At 48.2% G+C, this 25,857-nt stretch overlaps 1 protein-coding gene across 1 annotated transcript; it reads right to left on the bottom strand.

Moving 5' to 3' along the window:
• Positions 1 to 7,034: 7,034 nt before the first annotated feature.
• Positions 7,035 to 21,493, bottom strand: LOC123346385 (zinc finger protein RFP-like). The gene is made up of 7 exons (XM_044983753.1): positions 21,076 to 21,493; positions 19,193 to 19,288; positions 16,633 to 16,863; positions 15,010 to 15,032; positions 12,201 to 12,316; positions 10,564 to 10,596; positions 7,035 to 8,511 (listed from the first exon to the last, which is right to left on the bottom strand). Exons 1-7 carry the CDS (start codon positions 21,490 to 21,492, stop codon positions 7,964 to 7,966), a joined length of 1,464 nt encoding a protein of 487 aa, XP_044839688.1. The 5' UTR covers position 21,493; the 3' UTR covers positions 7,035 to 7,963.
• Positions 21,494 to 25,857: the final 4,364 nt, after the last annotated feature.

Below are 25,857 nucleotides of genomic sequence, written 5' to 3'. Positions count from 1 at the left end.
AAAGGGCCCTGTCCTGGCCAAAATGGGACGTATCGTCACCCTACCCAGCCCGGGCCCTATTGTTCCCAGCCGGCCTCTCACTCCCAGGAGCAACCCCCCTGCGTTGTGCCCCATTGCCCCTAGCCGGCTGCTCGCTCCGGGGTACCCCATAGAGAACATGGCCTGATGAGCTCACCCTCTCTGCACCAGCTTCTCCTCCCCTGCAGTATGGGAGTCCCCGAGGTAAAATCCACCCTCCCTTGCAAACAAGGGCTCACTCAGCAGAAGGGAGCCCACCTAGCTCAGTAAAAGGAGGCGAGACTGGTGAGCCCAGTACCAGAAACCACCGTTCCAAAAGCAGCAGCAAGACACCTCCCTCACCCTCCTCCTGCACATGTCATTGCTTACTTCTCCCCTCCCCTGTCCTCCCCCAGCACTGAATGCGTGTTTGCGCGATTGGCTGAACAAGAAGTAGGACTGAGTGGACTTGTAGGCTCTAAAATTCTACATTGTTTGATGGTTACGTGCAGTTATTCTTTTTTACATAATTCTACATTTGTAAGTTCAATTGTCATGATAAAGAGATTGCACAACAGTTCTTCAATGAGGCGAATTGTAGTTTCTTTTTTACAGTGCAAATGTTTGTAATAAAAAATAAATATAAAGTGAGCACTGCACACTTTGTATTCTGTGTTGTAATTGAAATCAATATATTTGAAAATGTAGAAAACATCCAAAATATTTAAATAAATGGTATTCTAATATTGTTTAACAGCACGATTAATCACGCAATACATTTTTTTAATCACTTGACAGTCCTAATTCCTATGTAAAGAAAGATAAAAATATATAAAAACCCCAATTAAAGCCATATTTTAAGTTTATATGTAAGTGTAGCCCTTCTGCCCCTCTGAGTTGGCAGCAACAAGGGCCGGGTTCAGTATCCAGGGGTTCCGTTTCAATAACACAATGCAAAACCGGCTCGTGCCCCCACCCAGTGACCTGGGACAATTACATACCACCCCACCCCCCACCCCCAGGCGCCTCTAGGAGGCAATACCTCCCCACTCGCAAGCACAGAGTCCGAGTGTAGCAAAATCCTTTTAATAAAGGAGGGAAACAATGCGGCATCACATTGGAGAGACACCACAAACAGGACTATACACAAACCATAAGCAAAAAACCCACCTCCAAGTACGTTTGGCACTGTCCTTTCCCCCTTAGGGTCTTAAGTCCAATCACCCCAAAGTCCAACAACCCAAAAGTCTCTGTCTCTGGTCAGTGCCACCCCAGAGTTCAAAAGTTTATCTGCAGAGTTTTACCCCCCCAGCCTGGGTGGAAATGGGGGGGGCGCACACAGGGTGTTAAGGGGCACCTTACGTGGGCCAGAGCCGACTGATCCGCCTCTCCGTGGAGTTCTGCTGCAGCCTTCACCACGACTAGCTCCACTACACCGGCTGTGCCGCTCCTCCAGCCGACCCGTGAACCGCTTCAGCCATCCCCACAAACCGCTCCACACTGCTCACTGTTCCATGGGCTGCTCCAACACACTGCAAACTGCTCCGCTCTGCCAGCCGCTTAGCGATAGATCTTCAGGCTCCCGCACTAGCTAACACAGCACTCAGTGATCTCAGCTCAGTAAGCTTAGCTCTTTTAGTGATTTCAGCTTGTAGTAGGGGAGCCCCAGTGCTGGTGCACCGTTGGCCCAACATGAATTCAGGTCAGCAGCCTCTAGATGGACTCCTAAAGGATTCAAAATTAGCTCTGCTCTTTAACAGTGGAGAGAGAAGGATGTGTAATTGGTGTACCAGGCCCTCAAAAGGGGGCTCATACCATCAAGTACACACACCAATCTCCAACCTCTCTCAATTTACTGGGTTTTGGAACCCATGTCCCTTGTCTAGCAAGTGCTATTTAATGTAGGTTGAGTCATTTCTATCATAAAGCAGTCTTATAGTTCCTCATTTACTTAATCAGGGTGACAACATTTTATTCCTCCTGCCCCAATAACAAAGAAATTGGGGATCCCACGGCTGGGAAAATAACCATCCCAGGCTGCTGTTAGCTATGCTAAGTGGGGTGGGTTTGCCAATGCAAATGTAAATTCCTGAAATTCCTTTCCCCACTCCAATGCAAATGCTTGAAATTCCTTTTCCCACTCCTCATAATTTACCACCAGATGTCAGGGTAGAGCTCATCCTGACTCTGCTTACATCAGCATAGAAGAATCAGGAGATTATACAGCAAGATATTCCTAATCTGCCACTGAGGCCCGGGATGCAACACCAGCCCGTCAGTCAGTGCCTCCCTGCAGGCCTCTGCCCCTCCCCACGGCAGGGAGCTGGGGTCTTGCCCTGTCACCCGTCCCAGCCAGGCTCTGAGGCTCCGTGGTGGGGCGAGCGACCCAGCCGGGAGGCGCTTGGCAGCTCCACTCACCTGCTGGGCCGAGCTGGGCGAGGGTGCACAGGATCCGGATCACGCGGGTCCTGTAGAGGGACCAATCAAGGAGTGCAGGTGGCTTGTTCTGATCTGCAACAAGCAAGGAAAAATCCCAGGGGGACTTCCAGACTGCAAAGTGCAAAGTGCTGGCCCTGAGGCTGCTGAATGGCTGAAGTGTGTGATGCTTACTTAAGACCTTTGGACACTTTTAACAGTTCTTCTTTTGACTTATACATTTCTGTTTTATCTCTGTACTTCATATTTTTGTATGTTGAACTTTTTCCCATCTTTATTGTACCACTTGTGCATTCACTAATATTGTAGCCAGGGGATGTGATATGCATATAAAGAGCAGGGCCGGCTCCAGGGGTTTTGCTGCCCCAAGCAGCCAAAAAAAAAAAGCCACGATCGCGATCTGTGGCAATTCAGCAGGAGGTCCTTCGCTCCGAGCAGGAGTGAGGGACCCTCTGCCGAATTGCCGCCGAATACCTGAAAGTGCCGCCCGGTCCGGAGTTGCCGCCCTAAGCACCTGCTTGATAAGCTGGTGCCTGGAGCCGGCCCTGATAAAGAGCTCTGAAAAAGGTGAGACGTCCATCTCTGATTTTCTAAAAGGCTCATTTGTAAACCCTCAGATCCCTACTGAGACACACTGCCCTCCTCTCCCCAGGCCATCTGGTCAGCCCCAACCACTATTAAAACATTCTAAATCATGACAGAGAAAAGAATCTACTTTTCTGTTTTTAGCAAAGACCTGTGTAGCCACCAGTAATATGGTGCTCAGCTCCTGTCAAATGCAAAATTGAAACAAAACCTCAACTGTGGGGCTTCTGCTGAGCCACCATCATTCATATGAAAACTTTCACTTGATCCCAGACATTTACCTTTGTCCACGTGCTGCCCGGATGACAGTGTGTCTAGAGGAAAAAAAGGCGAAAGAGATTAAATGTCCTGGTCTCAACGTTTATGATTTGTGATAACACAGAGAGCTCAGTGTTAATTTGGGAAGACACCACAACAATGATTCAAAAGTTTGCAAATCATAAGGAAACACTCACCTCACAGTCAGTTGGGGAGTGTCCTTTGCCTCAGTTTCCCACATTGCAGCGTGACAGTCTGACTAGGGTGATCAGATGTCCCGATTTTATAGAGACAGTCCCGATTTTTAGGTCTTTTTCTTATATAGGTTCCTATTACCCCCCACACCCTGTCCCAATTTTTCACATGTGCTGTCTGGTCACTCTAAGTCTGACAGACAAATGTCCCTTTAACGCACCACTCCCCTTTCCCTCTGCTGCAAACCACTAGCAACTGGTTGTCCAAAATCCGCAAAGTCCCAAAATAAAGGGGTGCATTCCCGTGGATTCCCCTCCCACACCTAAAGGGAGGGGTTGAGCAGTGCCTCTGACTGCTCGAGGGTGGGGGGTGACCCCATACTAATTTCCCCTACTGTTACTCACACCTTCTTGTCAACTGTTTGAAATGGGCCACCCTCATTACCACAACAAAAGTTATTTTTTCCTCCCTTGATATTCTACTTTTAATTGAATTGTCTCGTTAGACTGACACCCTACTTGATAAGGCAACTCCTATCTTTTCATGTGCTGTGTATTTATACCTGTTACTGTATTTTCCACTCCATGCATCTGATGAAGTGGGTTTTAGCCCACGAAAGTTTATGCCCAAATACATTTGTTAGTCTCTAAGGTGCTACAAGGACTCCTTGTTGTTTTTACATCTAAACTGCCATTTGGTATCTAACCTTTTGGATGATCCAGAAATACTCATTGCAAAGTAGCAGAATGACCATCTCTGCTACGATCCAGATCTACAGACTCTCTACATCAATTGTAATGTAGATGATTCTTTTAACCATTTACTAACTCCTTTTCTTTTTTATTAATAAACCTTTGGTTTTTAGGTTTCAGCGTGGTAGCTGTGTTAGTCTGTATCAGTGAAAACAACGAGGAGGCCTTGTGGCACCTTAGAGACTAACAAATTTATTTGGGCATAAGCTTTCGTGGGCTAAAATCCACTTCATCAGATGTATCACTTTCGTTTTTAGTTACTAAGGGATTGGCTGCAGTGTGATTTTTGATAAGATCTAAAATATATATTGACCTGAGGACAGTGGCTTTGGGATTGAAAGAATTTTATATGTGATTTCTGGTTTTAGGAATCATTTATCACAAAAGACCAGTTTGGGTGGACAAGCCAGGAGCTGGAATGCCGAGAGGGGACTGTGCTTTGGCTTCCTGTTAACTGGTGTGGGGATATAAAAGCTCATTCTGTTACTGTTTTGGTGAATCTAATTACAGAATAAACCACCAGTTTTTGGGGTGAATCTGCCCTGTCCCTAATTGGGCATTCTCAGTGGTGATTCAAACCAGGCAACAATCACACCAGTGACAATTCTACTGTCAGCAAATTTAATAATATGAACATACACCATCCAAATATGCATTTATCCACATTTTAGAAAGACCACTTTGGGAGGAAAGTCAGATACAATCAATTGCTGACAGCAAAATCAGGGAGATTTCTAAAAGAAAAATGAGATACATGAAGAACAAATATGGTAATTTTTTTATACACCTCATGAAAATAACTCTGATGTGACAGATGCTGGACACTTTAGTTTGAACTCTGTGCATCTTAAGGGGTTTTCCATATGATCTGTTCATTTTTATTTCACATTCCTGGTATTGCCAGAGTAATTCCCACCCTTACAGATAGCTCTGGTCTACACTAAGGGGTTGGGTTGAATTTAGTCGCGTTAGGTCAATTTAAAAATGGATGCGTCCACACAACCAACCCCGTTCCGTCGACCTAAAGGGCTCTTAAAATCGACTTCTGTACTCCTCCCCGATGAGGGGAGTAGCACTAAAATTGACCTTGCTGGGTCGAATTTGGGGTAGTGTGGACACAAATGGACGTTATTGGTCTCCGGGAGCTATCCCAGAGTGCTCCAATGTGACTGCTCTGGACAGCACTTTGAACTCTGACGCACTAGCCAGGTACACAGGAAAAGCCCCGGGAACTTTTGAATTTCATTTCCTGTTTGGTCAGCGTGATGAACTCAGCAGCACAGGTGACCATGCAGTCCCCCCAGAATCATCGAGCGTAGAATATTTCTATGCTCCCCTGTCATCTCTGTCCCTGAGGTTATCGCAGATTAGAAGTGCAAAAAAATGCACTCGTGATGACGCGTTTGTCGAGCTCAGGCAGTCCTCCCGCACTGATAGGGCACAGCTTAATGCATGGAGGCATTCAGTGGCAGAGGCCAGGAAAGAATTAAGTGAGCGTAAAGAGTGGAGGCAGGACGCGATGCTGAGGCTAATGGGGGAGCAAACGGACATGATGAAGTGTCTGTTGGAGCCGCAGGAAAGCCAACAAGAGCACAGACCCCTGCTGCATCCACTGTATAATCGCCTGCCCTCCTTCCCATGTTCTATACCCTCCTCACCCAGATGCCCAACAACGCGGCCGGGGTGGGGGGAGCGGGGAGACGACTCTGGGCACCCAACCACTCCACTCCAGAGGATGGCCCAAGCAACAGAAGACTGCCATTCGGTGCTCTAAGAGGAAGATGGCCATGTCTGTCCAGGTGTCCCTGATCGACCTCACTGAGGGGGATTCCAAGGAGTCCTCCCGGAGCAGCAGTACCATGTCCGCCAGCAGCTCCCAAAAGGACCAAAATGGATCCCCTGAGCTCATTGCTGGGGAGCAGGAGAGCTGAGTTGCAGGAGAGCAGGAGAGCTGAGTTGCAGGAGAGAGGGAGAACTGAGTTGCAGGGAAAGTGGTGGAGCTGTACACCATGCCCTGGAGGTTGCTAGGAGCTGGGCAGGGAAGATGTTCCCAGAACCCGGCCAAGCTACATATCCGACGAGGACGGGTACCAGTCCTACTGCACTGTCTGCTGCAAAGGCAAGGAGCCGCTGCTGTGTAGCAATGCCAGCTGCTGCAGGTGCTTCTGTGTCGAATGCTTGGCGGTCCTGGTAGGGCAAGGTACCTCGGAAAAGGCAAAAGAGCAAGAGCCCTGGAGCTGTTACATGTGTCAACCAAAGAAGTGCTATTGGGTGTTACAGCACCGACTGGACTGGAATGTTTGGCTGCAAGACTTCTTCACCAGTGACAAAGGACAGGAAGATGATGCACCTAAAATCTAAAAAGGCCCACACATTTCCCAGAGTCACTGCCCTTGATAACAGAACGTCAATGATTGCATTGGCTGCTTGGATCACAGCACTCCCCACAGTAGACTTGTCCAGAACAGCAGTGGTGACGGTGAGCTAAGCGGGCTCCATGCTTGCCATGATATGGCGTCTGCATGGGTAACCCAGGAAAAAGGCATGAAACGATTGTCTGCCATTGCTTTCACTGACGACATGTATCCAAAACCACCCACGGCAATGTTTTTGCCCCATCAGGCATTGGGAGCTTAACCCAGAATTCCAATGGGCGGCGGAGACTGCGGGAACTGTGGGATAGCTACCCAAAGTGCACTGCTCCGTAAGTCGATGCTAGCCGTGGTCATGAGGACCCACTCCGCCGACTTAATGTGCTTAGTGGGGACATACGCAATCAACTGTATAAAATCAATTTCTAAAAATCAACTTCTATATAATCGACCTAATTAAATAGTGTAGACGTACCCTTAGATGATTTACTTGACAGTATAATGGGGGTGGGAGAGATGATCTAGCAGAAAATGTAGTGTATGATGGAATCCAGCATCATTTGTATATTTGTCATCAATCCTACATTTCTCATCTGGTTTTGCTTTTACATCCTATATTGGGCAGCAGACACAAGGGAATTGATTGGGCTTTCAGGGCTCTGTTCATTTTAAAAAACTTTTGGTAAAATTCATATGGAAACTGACCTTTTGTTTCTGTCTCAAAATTCACCTCACACAGCAAACCAGTGTTTTCCAGAAAGTTTTAAACAGACAAATTTCCCTCTCAGGTCCATTTACGGAGGGATTTTAATAAGGTTAAGGTGCTTTCCATGACTTAGGTGCTTTTGAAAATCCCACTTGAAATTACTTAGCAGCACAAGTTCCACTGAAAATCAATGAGTCTTACGTCACTTCGGTTCATTTGAAAATTCCAGCCTTCGCACCTCGTACACACGCTAACAGTTGTATTTAAGTATATATTAGCTGGTTGTGGCTAAATAACAATCAACTAAAATTATTTTAAACACTCCCCCCCTCAGCTTCTTCAGCCAGGTCTCCTCCCTGCTCTCCCCTATCCCCCGTTGAGGGGTCTCTCCCTGGCCCTCGGCTTGGTCCCTCCCACAGGGGTCTCCCTCCTTCCTTGGTGAGATTCCCCCCATCCCACTCCACACTAAATTGGCCTCCTAGGAGCATAGAGACCCAGCCTAGAGCCATACACAGACCTCCACAGCCATAGAGCTAAGGGTAGAGAGTCACCCCCCTTCAGCCCTGTCTGTGCGGAGGGAGACTGGCTGAGTCCTCCAGGGTCATAGAGATCAGGAGGGTGGGGGCTAGAGGAGCCTGTTTCATGGGGACAGACCTGGCACTTCAGGGACACAGTGTGAGCCGCACAGTACCAAGAACCCCAAAGACCGGGACACTAACACCAGCCTGGAAGAACGGGCGGATTCTCTCCCCGGCGAAAGAGGCTGGTGGGAAAGTGAAGATCGGGTCCCTGTGACCAGCATCGAAAAACATCACCTGCCCCCGTTCATAGTCCAGATACACCCGGATCCTGCGGGGTGCCTGGCTCAGGGACAAGCGGATGCGCTGCTCAGCAGACATGAGAGCCCAGTACTGATCCCCCCAGCCCTCCACAGCCCAGATCCCCTGCTCAGGGTTAACCTGGATCCCTCCCTTCCTGCTCACAGACTCTCTGGCCACCCCCACAGCACAGACTCCCATCTCCTCCACCTCCACCTCCCAGGAATGTCTGCCGGAGGTGAATCCCTCGAAGCCCAGCACACAGGGCGCAGTGTCAAATCTCTCAGGGTTGTCGGGCAGAGCCTGCCGTGTGCATCCCAATCTCACAGTTTTCTGATCTGCAGAGACGGTGAGGTCGGGATGGGCCGTGTCTGGATCCAGAGTCATGTTCACTGCAGAGAGAAAATCAGAGCGTGAGGGGCAGAGCTCAGCCCTCGGGGAGGGTCTGATCGTGTCAGTGACAGAACCTGCCCCAGCTGGGGGGTGAACCAGGCAACCTCCCCCCTCCCGGATTTACCCAGCTCTGCCTGGGGAGCAGCGCTGAGATCTCAGCCATGGGCAGGAGGGATTCACACCCTGACAGAGCCAGTTCAGGGACAGAGCGAAAGGATCAGCTCGGCTGAGCCAGGCCCCAGACCCAGAGTCTGAGTCTCAGTGATTCCATCCTTGTGCTGGCGGGGGAAGACGAGGGGGGTCAGAGGGAGCTGGTTTTAAGCCACCTTTGTCCTTCCTTCAGTCTGCCTGGCCCCTCGCTCCAGGGGCCTCAGGGCTGCGAAGCAGAGAGCAGCCAGAGTGTGATGCCTCCTGTCTGTGCCCCCAGTAGAGCCGCCCCCTGGGAAGGGCGAATCGGGGCGACTGTGCCGGCCCTGCGCTTTGGGGGGCCCCCAGGCCAGTGCTATTGGCTGGCGCAGTCGGTCCCGGAAGAAACTAATCTGCTACTTCCACCCTGGACCTTGCAGCCCCCTAGGGCTGGCCCTGGCCCCCAGCATGGCCCCAACCCACTCCTACAATAACGGCTGGGAGCAGAGTTGCTGAAGAGCTCCAATGCCAACTTCACACGGACGGGGGTGAGGGGGACGGGTGGGGGGCAGCCTTGCACCGGAGCTATTTTCTGGGAGTTTTTCCACGCACATTAAGGCCCTTTTGCTCTGACAGAGCAGCATAAAAGGGCCTGACAATCAGGCCCATGGAATCTTTCCCCACCTGCACCCACCTCGCCCCACAGGTGTGATTAGAGACCCTGGCATCATAGGAGGCTTCCAGCAGATCACAGGGAATCCAAAGTCCCCCTGTCCAATGATGCAACTCTGCACAGCCCGTCTCCTTGCAGAGCCCCCTCCCTCCTAACGATCAGCCAGCTGAGCAATATAAAAACTGCTTTTATAGAGACACCACTGCCCCACCATGACTCTGTGTTGCTGCGGTGTGGTTGAGGACACCGCACACTTCCTGCATGGCTGCTCGGCTTGTGCTGGTCTATCAGGGGGACTTTCCAAAGCCCACACTGCTGGCCCCAAAGCTATGCAGTGGCTAATACAGTACTGCCAACTTCAAGAGATCAAATCTCATGAGATTTGCCCCAAAATCATGACATTTTAAGAAAGATTCTGTTGTGGGTTTTAGCTCAGTCTCTTGATGTTTGAACTCCCCTGGCCCCTCCCCAGGTTTGCGCATGTGACAATCAGTGCTGCCCACTCTCCCACATGCACTGGAGAAGGGGATTTTGGCTCCTGCTGCAGGAGCTCTCACCCCACATCTGCCCGTCTCCTGCCCAGCAATTAATCCTGTTTCCCAGCCCCCATCAGTTCTGTCCCCATCCAACCCCCCCAATTCAGTCTCCCAGCTCCCATCATCACCGCCCCGTCAGTTCAGCACCCCTACCCCACTGCCCTCAGTTCACCCTCCCAGCACTCACCCTCTCTGCTCAGAACCCACCATCAATACAGCCCCCATCAGCCCCCCGAATCACTTCAGGCCCCCTGCAGCCCCCAGGCCATAATAAAGCCCTCCCAGCCTCACCTCTGCTCCTCCTTCTTCACCCTCCCTAGGCCTGGGGGCTACAGTGAGCTACCCCTCTCCCACTTCCCAGGCTGGCAGGGGAGCAGCCGCACTGGGGTGGTGACAGCGGGAGCCCCAGTTGCACCCAGGGCAGCTGACAGGATTTATAAGCAAAATTAAGCCTCATTTTTAGAACTGTCAAATATCGGGATTTTTCATGAGCTACAGTTCTATTGCGAGATCATGAGTGAGGCTTAATTCTAAATGGTAACAGAGAAAATAATCGACTTTTCTGTTTTTAGGAAAGATCTGTGTAGCCACCACTAATATCATGTTCAGCTCCTGTCAAATGCAAAATTGAAACAAAACCTGAACTATGGTGCTGCCAATGAGCCACCATAATTCATAGGAAAGTTTTCATTCCCCCTTTGATCCAAGAAATTTACCTATGTCCAACTGCTGTCTAGACGACAGTGAGTCTAGAGGAAGAAATGGGGGGAAAAGATGAAATGTCAGGTTGTCATGTTTAGGGATATATTCACATTGTTCACGTTCTAACACAAAAGCAAAATGAAAAGAAAACAAACTTTATTAAGTTATAGTTAAGGAGGCTAAGTGCAATTCACACCATTACACACCTCACTAAAAAATAAACCCCAAACATTAAAAACTAAGGACATGACCTAAGGTTACATGATAGACCCAGAGATGTTTTACAGCAATTATACATTTGTGGCTGGCCCATGACAGCTGACACCTGACAAACTCGCAGGGCTCGGGCAATGGGGCTGTTTAATTGCGGTGTAGATGCTCAGGCTTGGGCAGAGGCCTCGGCTCTGGGACTCTATGACGGGAGAAGGTCACAGAGCCCAGGCTCCAGCCCGAGCCTTGTGAGCCGGAGTCAGCGGACACGGGTCAGCCATGGGTGTTTAATTGCTGTGTAGACAAACCCTCTGAAACCAACACATCATTCACAGACAGACCAATACACAGACACTTTTTCACTGATTAGCATTCAATCACCTTTAAATCTGCCCCTGAACCACTAGTACTCAGTAAATCTGGCTCATCCTTCCTGACAGAACTGATGTCTCATTATCTCCAGCTCAGGAGAATAAAAGGTGGAGTGAGGAACCTATGGCCCGTGGTCCAGATCCAGCCTGTTGCTAAATTTCATCCAGCCCGCAGGACCAACCCCCCACCGCAGGGTTGGAGCCGCGAGTGCCGACTAGCCACGGGAACTAGCAGTGCAGAGGATGCTGCTTTAGAAGGCCCAGGTTTTGCGCGGGGGTCCCAGCCACCGGCCCCACTCCCAGGCTCTGCCCCCAGCACCACACGCGGGGTCTTGTCTGGTGGCCCCGCACCTGGGCCCCTGCTCCTGCCCCCCAGCTGTGGTCCCAGCCTCAGCCCCCTTACCCCTGTCTGCGTCTCTCCCCCGCCACCCCGGAGCCATGGTCCAGTCTTGGCACCAGCTTTGGGGAGAGGGGGCACAGACAGGGGTAAGGGGGCTGCCAGGGAAAAAGTTTTGGGACCACTGGCTTTCGGCACCCCCACTGTAAAAATTGTCCTAGTGCCATTTCCTCTGCTCCCTCCGCGGGGCTGGAGCCGCGAATACCAGCTCGGCTTCCTGCGGGGGGGAAGCCATGAGCCTCCACATTCCCTCTCTATCCCCCCGTGGGTGAGTGGCCCGCCATTGTTTTTTTTCTGTGGGTCAGTGGCCCGTGACAGAAAAAGGTTCCCCACGCCACCCGCTCTAAAGCAAGAGAGGGACTGTGATGACCCAGGAGGACTTGCAGACAAAAAATCCAAACAAACATACTCCAGAAACAGTTAATTCAGCAGGAAGCTCAAGCTCAGGTTAACGTTCATAGCTGCTAAGAAAGGAAAACCCCCAAGCAGTCTGAATTTAGGACTCTAACCCAGTGTGTATGTGCTGTATTGAGAGCTGAGTAGGGAATTCATAGGTTCCAAATGATTAGCTGACTATCTCCATCCACAGTTATTTTCCCTCAGAGATTTCCCCAGCTCTGTCAATTATCAGTGTAATATATGTGAGAAAATTCCCCAGGTGACTGTTTATTACCTTTGAATTTCTTCACTATGGTCACCAGAACCGCAGAGTTTTGAGAAGATTCCCAGATTCTCCATTTCAGGTCAGAAGAAAAGGCCACTGGGTTCTCAAACTTCTCCCTCTTGCATCTGAAGAACAACTCAGTGTTACTCGGTGTGGAGTTCGTTCATATTTGTGTTTTACTAAAATGTATTTTACTCTTGTGAATGGCTGTAGCTCAGCAGACCCTGGAGGTTTAAATCCTCTATTGCCCCAGGAATAGGTCCAACCAGTTTTGACACTACAAGCTTCCCCTTCATTCTGGTGAGACCGATATTGGAAAACTGCATCCAGTTCTGGTGTCCCCATTTTAAAATGGACATTTAGAAAGTGGAGACGGTGCAGAGAAGACCCACAAAAATGATTTGAGGGCTTGTAAAAATGCCTTGCACTGAGAGATCCCTAGCACTTGAGTGTGGGGTATAAATTACTTCTTGTTCTGCCCTCAAGGGACGTGAAGAACAACTGATCACCGCTCTCTGTAGAACAGCCTCAGACAGATCTAAAGACTGTTATCAGGCCCTCCCTGAGTCTTCTCTTCTCTAAACTAAACACACCCATTTATTTCTACCTTTCCTCACAGCTCATCCATTCTAAGCCTCTGATCATTTGTGTTGTTCTCCTCTGAACTTTCTCCAATTTGTCCACATCTTTCTTAAAGTGTGATGCCCCAAACCGGACAGCTTTCCAGCTGAGGCCGCACTGTGGCAAGAAGGGTGGAACAATGTCCTCCTGTGTCTTACATACGACACTCCTGTTAATACATATGTGGTGGGGTGTTCACCCCACATCAGCCCCCGAAAAAAGTGAAGGAAGCAGAGGAAGAGGAGATTAGTGAGACAGGCCACACATGGGGGGTTTAGGCCAGAGAAGTAACCCCTGATTGGACGATGAAGCTCAGCTGAGCAGGTGGGGGCTGGTCTAGTATAAAGCCCGGAAGCTGACAACAGAAATGGCTGCAGTGAGGAAGTCTGCAGCCCCCCTCTGTGCATTCGAAAGGGAAGGAGGGAACCCAGGGAAAGAATAGCATGCTAGAAGCTGGGCCCTGAGGGAACGGCGTACTTAGAATCATAGGGCTAGAGGGGACTGCCAGGGTCACCTAGCCTAACCCCTGTAAGGGTACGTCCATACTACCCCCCCGGGTCGGCGGGTAGCGTTCGACTTCTCGGAGTTCGATATATCGCGTCTAATCTAGATGCGATATATCGAACTCCGAACGCGCTCCCGTCGACTCCAGAACTCCACCACCGTGAACGGCAGTGGCGGAGTCGACGGGGGAGCCGCGGACTTCGATCCCGCGGCGTCTGGACGGGTGAGTAGTTTGAACTAAGGTAGTTCGAGGTCAGCTACGCTATTTGCATAGCTGAACTTGCATACCTTAGTTCGACCCCCCCCCTTAGTGTAGACCAGGCCTAAGAGAGAAGGGTGGAGAAGAAAGCCTATGGGAGGTGAGTAGGAAGCAGCCCAGGGAGACAGCAGACCTTGCCTGCGTGTGGTAGGGTCCCTGGGCTGGACCCTGGAGCAGTGGGTGGGCTCGAGTTCCCCTACCAGCCACGGATGGAGCGGCAATGCCTGGGCACAGGGCCGGCACAACCCATTAGGCAACCTAGGCGGTCGCCTAGGGCACTAACATTTGGGGGGCGGCGACCGGATCTTCGGCCACCTCTGTCGGGGGCGGCATTTCAGGGACGGGACCTTCCGCCGCCTAGGGCGGCAAAAAAGCTGGCAGCGCTCCTGCCTGGGCAATGGGACCAGTGAGACTCTGCACCCCAGAAGGGGAAACCATTCAGTGACCTGGCTGGAGGCTGAGTCACGCAGAGGAAGCTGCAGTTCCTGGAGTGAGAGATGAGGCTGCAGAGTGAGAGAGAGAAAACGGCGGAGAGACGCAAGGGGAGGGGTTGGCCCTGGAAGAGCTAATCCCCAGAGCAGCCAGAAGGAGGCACCACCTGCGGTGAATACAGCAACCTGGGACAACATCCCACAATGACATTTGCCTTTTTTACAAGAGCATCACACTGCCGCCTCCTTCACTGTGTGACCCACTGCAACCCCCAGAGCTTTTCCCGCAGTCCTGCTGCCTCCCCAGTGATTCCCCATTTCATAGTTGTATGTTTGATTTTTCCTTCCAAAGTGCAGCACTTTGACTTTATTGAATGTCCCCTTAAATTGATTTTAATCCTTCCTCCCTCCGCCCTGTGTCTCTTGTGTCTATTTAGACTGTAACCTCCCTGGGGCAGGGACTGTCTCTGTCTGTGTGTCTGTGCAGCACCCGGCATGTTGGGCCCTGATTTTGCCTTGAGCCTCCAGGCACTGCCATAGCACTACTGATAACAGCACATTATAAACTCCTCAGAGCAGGGAACGTCTCTTCCATCAGATCTGTTGCCACGCCCAGCACATGGCTAGAGCTCACTGCATAATAACAGCTCATTGAATAGTCATCAGATGGCACTGACTTTCCATCCCTACCGACCTGGGTGGAGTTTGGAATCTATGACCTAGAAATGAAAGACTCATTCTCCATCCCCAATCCTCTGAGGTCTCCATTTCACCAGCCACACTACAAATCAATACCCGTCTGTAGGTCAATTACTCTTTTCTCAGGCTGCTCTATTCTAGAGTCTAGTCAAAATGACAACAGCCCCAAGATTAGATTTAAGGGAGGGAGATTGGGAACCAGCCCCACACTCTGCACTGCTGGACCATGGGGAGAAATGTCTCATGTTTAAAATCCCTTCTCTGCATTGGGAAGTGAAAGGGAGAGTGAGAAGGAGCCACCTACCTGCTCACGGTGCCTTTGATGTCCTAGAGGAGAAAGATAAAAGGAAATTCAGTCTCATATCTCATATCAAGGATCCCTCCTGCTCTGGAGGGGACTCACTCTGTCTTCACAGTTTGAGGTTCAAAGAGAAATTATTTGTTATTTATTAATGCAAACAAAAGCATTAAATGTGTTACCTTTGTTCTTTTGGAGAAGTGCTCTGACTGCAGGATCTGGGCCTAGAAAGTTTCTATAAGGAGGCACACCAACTCTTCGTGTAATGACATTTGGATAATCAGCTGGCACACGGAATCAGAGGGCTCAGTATTGAACAAGGATCTTCCTAACACTCACAGGTGTGGAGAAGATCCCCTCCTGCAGACTCCAGTGGGTCCAGAGGGAGGGATGCCCCCGTGCTGTGCTGCCCCCATGCTGTAAACTCTCTACCCACTCGCCCACAAACACTCTGAAGGCCGGTCCTGTGGGCTTCTTGACATCCACAGGAAGCTGGGGCTGGCTGAGAACAATGGGTGTGGGGTACAGAGTAACAGAGGGCCATTCACTATTCCAAGCCCCAGGATGAATGCAGGAAACCTGAGGAGTGAAGAATGCTGCCCACAGCAGATATTGGTTGCAACAGAGAATTTGACCCTAGATATCAGCCTCAGAAGTCCAGTATGATTTGTTTTATTTCTCATCTTTTTTTTCTTTTTTTCCTAGTTGGAGGCATTTTTTGAAAATTAAAGTCATTAGAAGGCTTTTGGAATTCTAACGACTACTTATACTTTCAGGGTACCATAAGAAATGAACAGCTTCCCTAACAAACTTCAGTTCTGTCAGAAAAATCACCACAGCCTCAGACCTCATGTATCAATGTTAAGGCCAATATATTCCCTTTTTGTGGTAGGTAGGAAGAGTGGCAAAATGAGGCTTTAAATGGAAACTCAGCTTCTTAGCTATTTCCATAATTAATGATAGGTTCCATCTTAGATCTTCAGAAGTTAGTGTTTGGAACACAGAAAATGCCAGTCTGGATCAGACAGGAGGTCCATCTGGTCAGTATTCTGTCTCCAAAAGAGGACAATATCAGATGCTTCAGAGGAAGGTGTAAAATAATCTGCCTCCCACATTCTCATCCTTCTCTCTAATAGTTAGCGACTAGTTGAAGCAATGAAGCATGAGGTTTAATATCACTCTGCATATTCTTGTTATCCATATAAATATCCGATCACTTTTTGAGTTTTGCTAAATGCTTTGTCTAAACAACATCCGGTGACAATGAGTTCCATGGTCTAATTATGTGATGTGTGAAAAAGTGTTAGTTGGATCAATTTTGAATTCTAATTTTATTGAATGTCCCTTTGTTCTTGCATTAGGAGACAGGGAGAACAGAATTTGGAGTTTGCCATTTTTGGAGGAGTTTTCTCCCAGTAGAATTCAAAAGAGGAATTTCTTTTCATTTAGGGCTCGATCCAATGCTCATTGTACTCAAGAAGTATATTTCCATTGACTTTAATGAAAAAATAATGTATATTGTAGCAATACTCTATGTTATGACCATTCATTCGTACACTCCAAAAGTGAAGAGTTAGGAGACTTTCTTTAACTGTGAAAGGATCTGGGGTGTTTCTAACACCGTCTCACCTGCAGGAATTCACTCACTGGCTGCTGGCACTTCTTCTCCATCTCCCGGATCAGGGAACTGATAGAAGATATTTCCTCAGATAATTTGGTAACATACTCATCCCTCCTCTTTTTAATTTCCTTATTCAGCTCTTCCAACTGGGCCAGCCAGAGTCGCTTTTGTTCCTTCAGAAACTGGTGCAGTAGCTGAAATTCAGACACAATCTTCTGCTTCTCAGTTTGTAGCTGTTTCTGAAATGACAAGATACGAACAGGAAAAGCACAGGTGAAGGACAAGAATACGGAGTGAGCCATGGGACATTTTTTGCACATGGTAGCATGTCATTGCAACCCCACAGAATTTAACTTCTGACATTTTATGGAGAACATACTCTATGCTATGCAGAGAGAAGATTTTCCAATAGATTTTCAAGAGTCCTAACTGGTGTTTAGAATATGAATTTTTCTCGCATTAATTGGATAATCTGTGATCTGTGGCTTGTAGAAAACCAGATCCTTCTAGTAACAGGAAGCACAGCAGGTGTGGGATTCAGAACTGACTGGCAAGGATAATTTTAGTAGAGGAAACAGCAGAACCCAAACTAAGAAGCACTAGACTTGAACTGGGGAACACAAGCTGTCCACAAAATACATATAGACATAAAGGGCCTTAAAAAAAAAGGTACTAAAATTTGAGCTCTATCATTTGCTCTCATGAGTTCTGAAAACAGTTTTGGATACATAAAATTTGGCAAATCATAAATCTTGAATTTTAAGCCACACAGTGACCTTGAGCACAAATTGGGCTGCTGAGAAGACCCCTTTTTGTACATGCAAATCTGAGTTTGCAGGTTGCTTAGGAATGAGTGCATGTGAACTGGACAGATGTCCACCAATTCATGCTGTTTCTGGAGCACTCTCTGGCCCCTGATGCCCTAGGAGCAAGGAAATCAGACCAGATTTGGAACCCAGATCTTCTCCATGTCAGTGTCTATCAGTGATACCATTAAGGGCTGTTCCAAAGCTCACTGAACTGACCCGGAGTCGTTCCAATGACGTCCTTGTGCTTTGTTTTAGGCCTTAAGTGACCAGCCTGTGGGGCAGCCGATTCTTATAGCAGCTGCACTGATTGTCCTGTTGTGGTTATTTCAGTGGAAAGTAAAGTTGGCCAAAAAATTGGGGCGTGGGGCGAATTTGCAAAAATAATTGAAATTTCAAACTTGTTTCTGTTTCTCAATATTCAAAATGGAACTAGTTTTAATTTCTCTGAAAAATACCTTAAAATAACTTTTGAAAATTTTCACATTTTTGTTTCTCCCGTTCCCTCTCTTTTCCCAAAATGCAACAAAATAATGTTCATTCCCCCCTTTTTTCTTTTTATTTATTTTTCTCTGTACCCCTTCAAAATTCTCCCTTTTTCCAAAAAGCGACAAAAATAAAAACTAGGTAAAAAAAACCCTGGAATTTATTCATTTTTGTGTACTCATTGGCTAAAAGGAGTGAATAAAAAGGGCAAGAAAAGGATTTTAAAAAATCTGAAATTTTGAAAGTTTGTCAGCTTTTTAAAACCAAAATTAAAATTTCAGAAGGAAATGACACAAAAATGTTTGCTTCATTTTGAAATTGCCTGTCAAAAATGAAAATTTTGTTGCAAATGTTTTTTTTCCATGAAAAAAGTTGTTTTCTACTAAACCCCATCTATCTTCAGGAAGGTTTTTTGGTTGAAAAATGTTGACCAGACGTAGTTGAAAGACTAAAGGAGAAACTACTGTTAAGTAACCAAATTACAAATTACGCTCACATTATCAGTGAAAATATTAGGATTATTAAAACTCTTTCTTTAATGCTCTATTTTCCATAAACTAGAAATTTCTCTTTACAATGACAATAAATAAGTAATAGTCTCTCTCAAAAGGGAACATGTTGCTCACTATTCTTCTTATGACACATAGGGCTTGTCTACAGCACCCGCCAGCAGCGGCGGCTCCAGGCACCAGTGCTCCAAGCACGTGCCTGGGGCGTAAAGCCGCAGGGGGTGCCCTGCTGTTCGCTTCGAGGGCAGCAGTCAGGCAGCCTTCGGCGGCATGCCTGTGGGAGGGCCGCCGATCCCACAGATTCAGCGGCAATTTGGCGGCAGGTATGCTGAAGCCGCGGGACAGGCGGACCTCCCGCAGGCATGCCACTGAAGGCAGCCTGACTGCCGTGCTTGGGGCAGCAAAAAAGCTAGAGCTGCCCCTGCCCGCCGGATCAACGGGCGGTGATTGATCAAGTGGGGTTCGATTTATCACATCTAGTCTAGACAAGATAAATCGACCACCGAGTGCTCTCCCATCAACTCCGGTACTCCACCAGGGCGAGAGGTGCAGGCGGAGTCAATGGGAGAGCATCAACTGTCGACTTACTGCAGTGAAAACACCATGGTAAGTAGATGTAAGTACATCGACTTCAGCGACGTTATTCACGTAGCTGAAGTTGTGTAACTTAGATCAATCCCCCACCTAGTGTGGACCAGGCCTCAGGCTAAGCCGTGTGTTGATAATGTCCCTGGGCACATTTGCTTCTCAGTAATAATGGCACCTACCAGCAGTTCCTGGCTTTTACTTTCCCCACTCAATTTAAATGACCGAATCTCCTCTCTCTCTTTCTTCAAAATCTCCAAATGGCTCCGAACTTGGTCCTAAAAAAAAGAAAAACTGGTTTAGTTTTGGTGCTTTTGGAGGGTTTCCCCACATTTTTTATATTTTCAAGAATATTAAATACATAATAAAATGGGTGAGTGCTCTAACTACCTGGCTAGACAGTCATTCTCATGCTTGTGGTCTCTCTCTCTGGTCCAAATGACTCTTTATCCCCAGTGGAACAGCTTTGACAGAGGAGATGGAGGGAGCCCCACATCACCATAGCCCATGGTTAGGGCACTCACCTGAGAGGTGGCTGATCCCCATTCGAATCCCTTCCCAACAGGTGGAGGAGGGACTTGAACCAGTGTTTCCTACATATCAGGTGAGCACCGCAACCCCTGGGCTAAAAGTTAGAAGGGTGAGGCTGATCCGGGAGGTGTGCTCAGAGGTCACCTGCCAGGTCAGACCGCACACTCTAGCCAGGCAGCCAAACGTCTGTCTTCCTCCAGATTGTGAATCAGTCTGGGGCTTAAGTGAGAAATAGGCATCTGGATACCTAGAAAGAGACAGCAGGGTGCATGCCCAGAGGCAGAAATATAGGGATGATGATGGTGTAAAAGCTGGAACGAGCCAGTAACGCCCAGAATGGCATTTTAATCAATAAAATTGTTGCAAAAACCAGCAGGTGCTGTTACAGACACTTAAGAGAACAGACTCATAACGAATTGTGATACTCTGTTTTGGCCCAGAACCATATTTTAAACACCAAAAAACACCTTGAGGACAATATCTTACCAATGAGAACTGATTTCTAGCACCCTATCATCAACCCATTCCAGCCCAGAACCGTTTTTTAAACACCAAATAGGACCTGGAACACATGGTTCCAAAGTGACCCAGAGGATTAAATGTATCCATCTAGCATATTACCTTGAGGACAATATTTTCGGAATGAGAACCAATTAGTAGCAGACGCATATTAACTCATTTCAGCCTAGAACCACGTTCTAACACTGTCAAAAGTTGTGGAGCAGAAATATTTAGGCCTATCTAAAAATTACCACTGAAAAATAACAGACTCGAAAGTCTCACCTCCATATATGCGAGTGACTCTTCCCAAAAATACACAACAAATACAAAATAACATGAAAAGCAGAATCAGTCACAATGATTTATGTGGTGAGTAGGACCTTCATTATGCTCTGGAAGGATTTGTGTGTCAGTACACTCAGGTCCCTGAAATCTCTGTAAGTTTGGATCTTCCAGAAGTTACTGGTATTTTTTAAGAGGTGACAATATTGAAGCCAACTACACTTCTTTCATATGCCATGTTTCAGCTAGGAAACTTTTCCTCTCCCCATTGATGTGCCTTTTTTGGACGAAAATCCAGCCGTTCCTGAGGCTACACCGACTCATGACATGTGCACAACACATGCACACAAGAATAGGGTTGCCAACCTTCCAGGATTAGTTAAAGATTAGGTTATGACACCTCCAGGAATATTTCCAACCAAAATTGGGCAACTATATAAAAGATGTATTTATAATTTCTAGCAAAATATGTGTCCGAGGTCAGCAGCAGTTCCAATGTAATAGTTCTGTGCAATATGTATAAATTTCAGCCCGTGACCAGTTCGGAACTGACTTTTCTGAGTCCTTATTGGTGTTAAAAATGGTTTGGGGCCAGAACAGGTTAATAACAGTGTCTTATATGATTGTTCTCATTGCTAAAATATTGTTCTTAAGGGTCTCTAACATTATCCGCTCTTTTTTGCAATTTTTTTTTTATTAAAATGCCGTTCCTGGCCATTCCAACTTTTACACTGTCTTCTTAATTTCTTACCTTGTAATCCTTGGCAGCCTCATCTATGGGAACCACAGTGTGTTCTCTGTGATCTCGGGGCAGATGGTAAACCACAGAAATGGGTATTTGATCTTCTTGGCAGAAGACATCTAAAGTCCTCTTGCGTTTTTCACCCACTCTCTCAACTTCTGGTTCTTTTGCTGACTCCAATGTAAGTGTTCTGGAAGCTTCTACAATATTCCTTAGATGTCTGTTTCGTTTGAAGTTTCTCTGGGAAAAGGTTTTTCTGCACTCAGGACAGCGGAAGTTTGTAGTCGATCCCTTCCACCAGCGAGTGATGCAGGCCTGGCAGAAATTGTGGCCACAATCTAGACACACTGGATCTTTAAAATAATCTGTACACACTGAACAAGTCAGTTCAGCTAGGAGCTTTTCTGCTGGATTCACAGCAGCCATGGCTGCTTCTGTAGAGAAGAGACAAATTTAGTTTCATTTTCCTGTTCTCAGAAATGGGCTGATTCTGAACGTTGCACACCAAACAGGCACTTCCTGTGTATTTATTGTTTCATGTTACTCTTGGGAGTCCAGAAACACCTTGTCGTCTCAGTTGGCAAGGGGAGGCTCTACCACGAAAGACTGTGGAGAGGCAGCACCTGACGCTGTCAGTCCCTGCAATGGTGCAGCCTGGCCACTCTGCAGGACAGTTGTTTGAAAAACAGCACCTGCCACATCCACACTCCGCTCTATACAGCATTTCTTCCCGCCATTGCTGTGTCCCTGTATTGTGGGACTCCAGAGGGACCTACAGCCTAGCTCATGGCACAGCTCTCTGCAGCAGGTGGTTCTGGGAAAATTTACAAAGTACTGTGGGCTGCTGGTGGTATTCCAGCCTTTAGAAGGGGAGGATCCTAGAGTCATGTACCTCCAATCCAATAACTGTGGCATTAACCATCTTTTTTTCTGCTTAATATTTGCCCTCTGCAATTGATACAATAATTTCTAAATACCGTCTTCCTAGCCATGTTCTCACAGGTCAGCAGGGGATAGACACATGGTCTGCGACTGAGGAAGAGGGGAAACGGGGCTGGAACAATGGGGGCCGGAGTCACTCCCTGATTCTCACCAACTGCAGCATGAGAACATTTTGATATCTTGTGCCAAGGGCTTTGCATGAGGCACCACTGGGCTTCTTAGCCTCCATCTAACTTCTACAAAGTCCTGATCAGCAAAGCTGTTCCAAGTGACAAAAAGGCCTGGTGGATCTGTGTTGCTTCCAGTGACATATGATACCAAGTAGTTTTCACTGTGAGGGGGTTTTAACCCATTTCTCAGAAAATAACCTGCAGATTCAGACCAAGTTTTCAGACTCCAGAGCGGTGGACTTATCTGTGGGGGACAAACACTGTCATCTCTGCTTGAGTATGAGCCACTGTCACTTGCCAAGGGAGTGGAAGTTCCTACTGCTCTTTGGGTTATAACCCGTGAGTTAGACACTAATAAAATCCAGCTGGGAGACATTGGGACTATTATCTGAAGAGATTTAGGGCAAGAAAGTGACCAATAGGCCCTTACTAAAGACATCCTTTTTTGACAGTAAAAATGTTCTCAGTTATTGCCCTGTCTATTATCTCCTTTTTAAGGGAAAGGTCATCAAGAATCTTTTGTCAAGGCCACTCTAGTGCTAGTTGGGGGACCTCAGACTTCCTTGATTCCTGTCAGTCTGGTTGTTAGCCAGCGTTTAGCGCACAGACTACATTGGTAATGGACCTTCTCCAGATCATGGGTGAAGATCAAGTCAATCACGCTGACCCTTGTACATCTGTCAGACGTCTTTGATACACTGACTATGGTGAATTGTAGCTCATAGTGCTACACTCGAGTGGCTTTGTCCTTTCTAGGGGGATCCCATAGGTCGTGCTTTGCAATTTCCTGTCTGCCCTGAGCACCTTTTCATGCAGGCTGCCACAAGCTTCTATTCTTAAATTAAGGAGAGAGGTCTCCGAGCTGCTCTTCCAAATGTTAAAACAACACAAGCCACTCAAGTTTCCACTTTGTGTTGGGAGGTTTCATTCTGAGGATGGAGCTAATATGATCAGTAATTGTCATAGTGTGTGGCAAGAGTTCATGTGTATTATAATTCTATCTAACTGTATCACTGCTAATCTGATGTCCGAAGTCCAGCCTACCCCTGTTCTTGGAGAAGGGTGAGTCTATAATTTATGGGAAGTTAAAAAACAGCATTAGGAAGTCCTGTGTTCTGATTGGCCATTAGACATCATGTTGTGACATACATTGCAACCCCACGCAGTATCTTTGGTGACCACTGTATGACATTGATGAAAGGTTTATGTGTGATTGTGTCTTACTCCATGGGGGAGGGTCCCACAAGTCCTCCAGGAACTCGAAAGGGTGTGTGGGTGGGAGAGGGATTAAGGGGAGTCACTGAATACTGTAAACAGCCCCCAGAGATGCCAACTGCTTCAGGTCTCCGCTCCTGTGATAGGGCCATGTGGCCTCCCCTTTCACACACTCCACACCCTGTGCCACCAGCAGAAAGGGGTATCAGAGCTTTAGCTGAATGAGGGAGGTGGTGTGGGTCCAACAACTCAACCTTCTTAAAAATACTCTGCGTGGGGTGATTTCATCAATGGCCCCTCGTGGCAACCCATTTCTTAACACAAGCGGAGTAGCCTGGGGCTAGGGTGACCAGACAGCAAGTGTGAAAAATCGGGACGGGGGTGGGGGGTAATAGGAGCCTATATAAGAAAAAGACCCAAAAATCAGGACTGTCCCTATAAAATCGGGACATCAGGTCACCCCTACCTGGGGCAGACATGGATTGGCAGAGGAAGCATCTTCCCAGTGCGGGGCTGAGGTGGGCCTTAGCCCCTTTCGCCACGGGGCCCCACCCCCTGCTGCTCCTCTCTCCCCGAGGCCCCACCCCCAGCCAGGCCTGAAGCAGGCCATGGTAAGAGCCCAAAGGGGCCATTTCAGATTTTGGTGGGGGGGGGGCAACTTTAACTGTGATTCCGGGAGCTACTTAGGCACCTGAAAACTATAGAGGTTTTTTGCAGATTATTACTTAGAAATTAGCTGACAGGACACTGTGTCTAATTCCTATAAGGGCTGTCAATTAACTGCCATAATGCACGGCACAATTAACGCGTGACATTTGTTAACGTGCATTAATCACAGACACACTGGGCGGGAGAGCAGCAGGAGCGGCTCCGAAAAACCTGTCTGGTCAGGGGCACTAACACAAGCCGCCACCAGAGGGCGGTAAGAGAAGAGGCTACAGAGAGTGAGGTAGTTCTCATCCCCGCATTTTTAAAGTAAAAACAGGACGGCCAGGGGCTCGCCGGAGTGCCCCCCCCCACACACTTGTAGGGCTCACCCCCCCTCCCCATGCCTCCCGGGGCTGGGACTGACTTCCCCCCAGCACGTGCTGCCCGCAGTTGGGGCTGACACCCCCCTCAGGCCCCGTGGTGCCCGGGATTGGGGCTGACACCCCCCCCCCCCGAAACTCTGCACTACCCAGGGGTCAGCTCTGAAGCCAGCATCTCCTGCCAGCAGCAAATGTCCCCATTGTTCTGCTGGCGGGCAGGGGCATCGCTGCCTTCAGGTGACCCCCAGGCAGCAGCCGCCTCTCTCTGCTCTGCCTGGCCGCCGGGACAATGCCCAGTTTGGTGAAGAAGTAGGGACGGCCGGGACTGAGCTGGGAAAGGGCCCTGTACTGGCCAAAATGGGACGTATCGTCACCCTACCCAGCCAGGCCCTGTTGTTCCCAGTCAGCCTCTGACTCCCAGGACCAACCCCCCTGTGTCGTGCCCCATTGCCCCTAGCTGGCTGCTCGCTCCGGGGTATCCCATAGAGAACATGGCCTGGCGAGCTCACCCTCTCTGCACCAGCTTCTGCTCCCCTGCAGTATGGAAGTCCCTGAAGTAAAACCCACCCTTGCAAACAAGGGCTCACTCAGTGGAAGGGAGACCAACTAGCTCAGTAAAAGGAGGCGAGACTGGCGAGCTTAGTACCAGAAACCACCATTCCAGAAGCAGCAGCAAGACACCTCCCTAACCCTCCTCCTGCACAAGTCATTGCTTACTTCCCCACTCCCCATCCTCCCCCAGCACTGAATGTGTGTTCTGAGTGACTGGCTGAACAAGAAGTAGGACTGAGTGGACTTGTAGGCTCTAAAATTCTACATTGTTTGATGGTTACGTGCAGTTATTCTTTTTTACATAACTCTACATTTGTAAGTTTAATTGTCATGATAAAGAGATTGCACAACAGTCCTTAAATGAGGCGAATTGTAGTTTCTTTTTTACAGTACAAATGTTTGTAATAAAAAATAAATCTAAAGTGAGCACTGCACACTTTGTATTCTGTGTTGTAATTGAAATCAATATATTTGAAAATGTAGAAAACATCCAAAAATATTTAAATAAATGGTATTCTATTATTGTTTAACAGCACGATTAATCGCGCAATACATTTTTTTAATCACTTCACAGCCCTAATTCCTATGTAAAGAAAGATAAAAATATAGAAAAACACCAATTAAAGCCATATTTTAAGTTTATATGTAAGTATAGAAGAATCAGGAGATTATACAGCAAGAGATTCCTAATCTGCCACTGAGGCCCGGGACGCAACACCAGCCCGTCAGTCAGTGCCTCCCTGCAGGCCTCTCCCCCTCCCCACGGCAGGGAGCTGGGGCCTTGCTCTGTCACCCTTCCTGGCCAGGCTCTGAGGCTCCGCGGTGGGGCGAGCGACTCAGCCGAGAGGCGCTTGGCAGCTCCACTTACCTGCTGGGCCGAGCTG

The sequence above is a fragment of the Mauremys mutica genome, chromosome 12, assembly GCF_020497125.1.
Source record: "Mauremys mutica isolate MM-2020 ecotype Southern chromosome 12, ASM2049712v1, whole genome shotgun sequence".
Taxonomy (NCBI): Eukaryota; Metazoa; Chordata; order Testudines; family Geoemydidae; genus Mauremys; species Mauremys mutica.
Note: the sequence above shows the minus strand (reverse complement) of the source record. Positions and strands in the feature narration are given on the sequence as shown.

What these genes read in the sequence shown, in the direction of transcription:
- LOC123346385 (XM_044983753.1), bottom strand. Translation starts at nt 21,492, where the DNA reads ATGGCTGCTGTGAATCCAGCAGAAAAGCTCCTAGCTGAACTGACTTGT. An exon ending in AGGCTGCCAAGGATTACAAG is followed by an intron (nt 19,289 to 21,075) that starts GTAAGAAATTAA and finishes TCTTTTTTTTAG; the next exon opens with GACCAAGTTCGGAGCCATTT. An exon ending in ATCAAAGGCACCGTGAGCAG is followed by an intron (nt 12,317 to 15,009) that starts GTAGGTGGCTCC and finishes GTTGTTCTTCAG; the next exon opens with ATGCAAGAGGGAGAAGTTTG.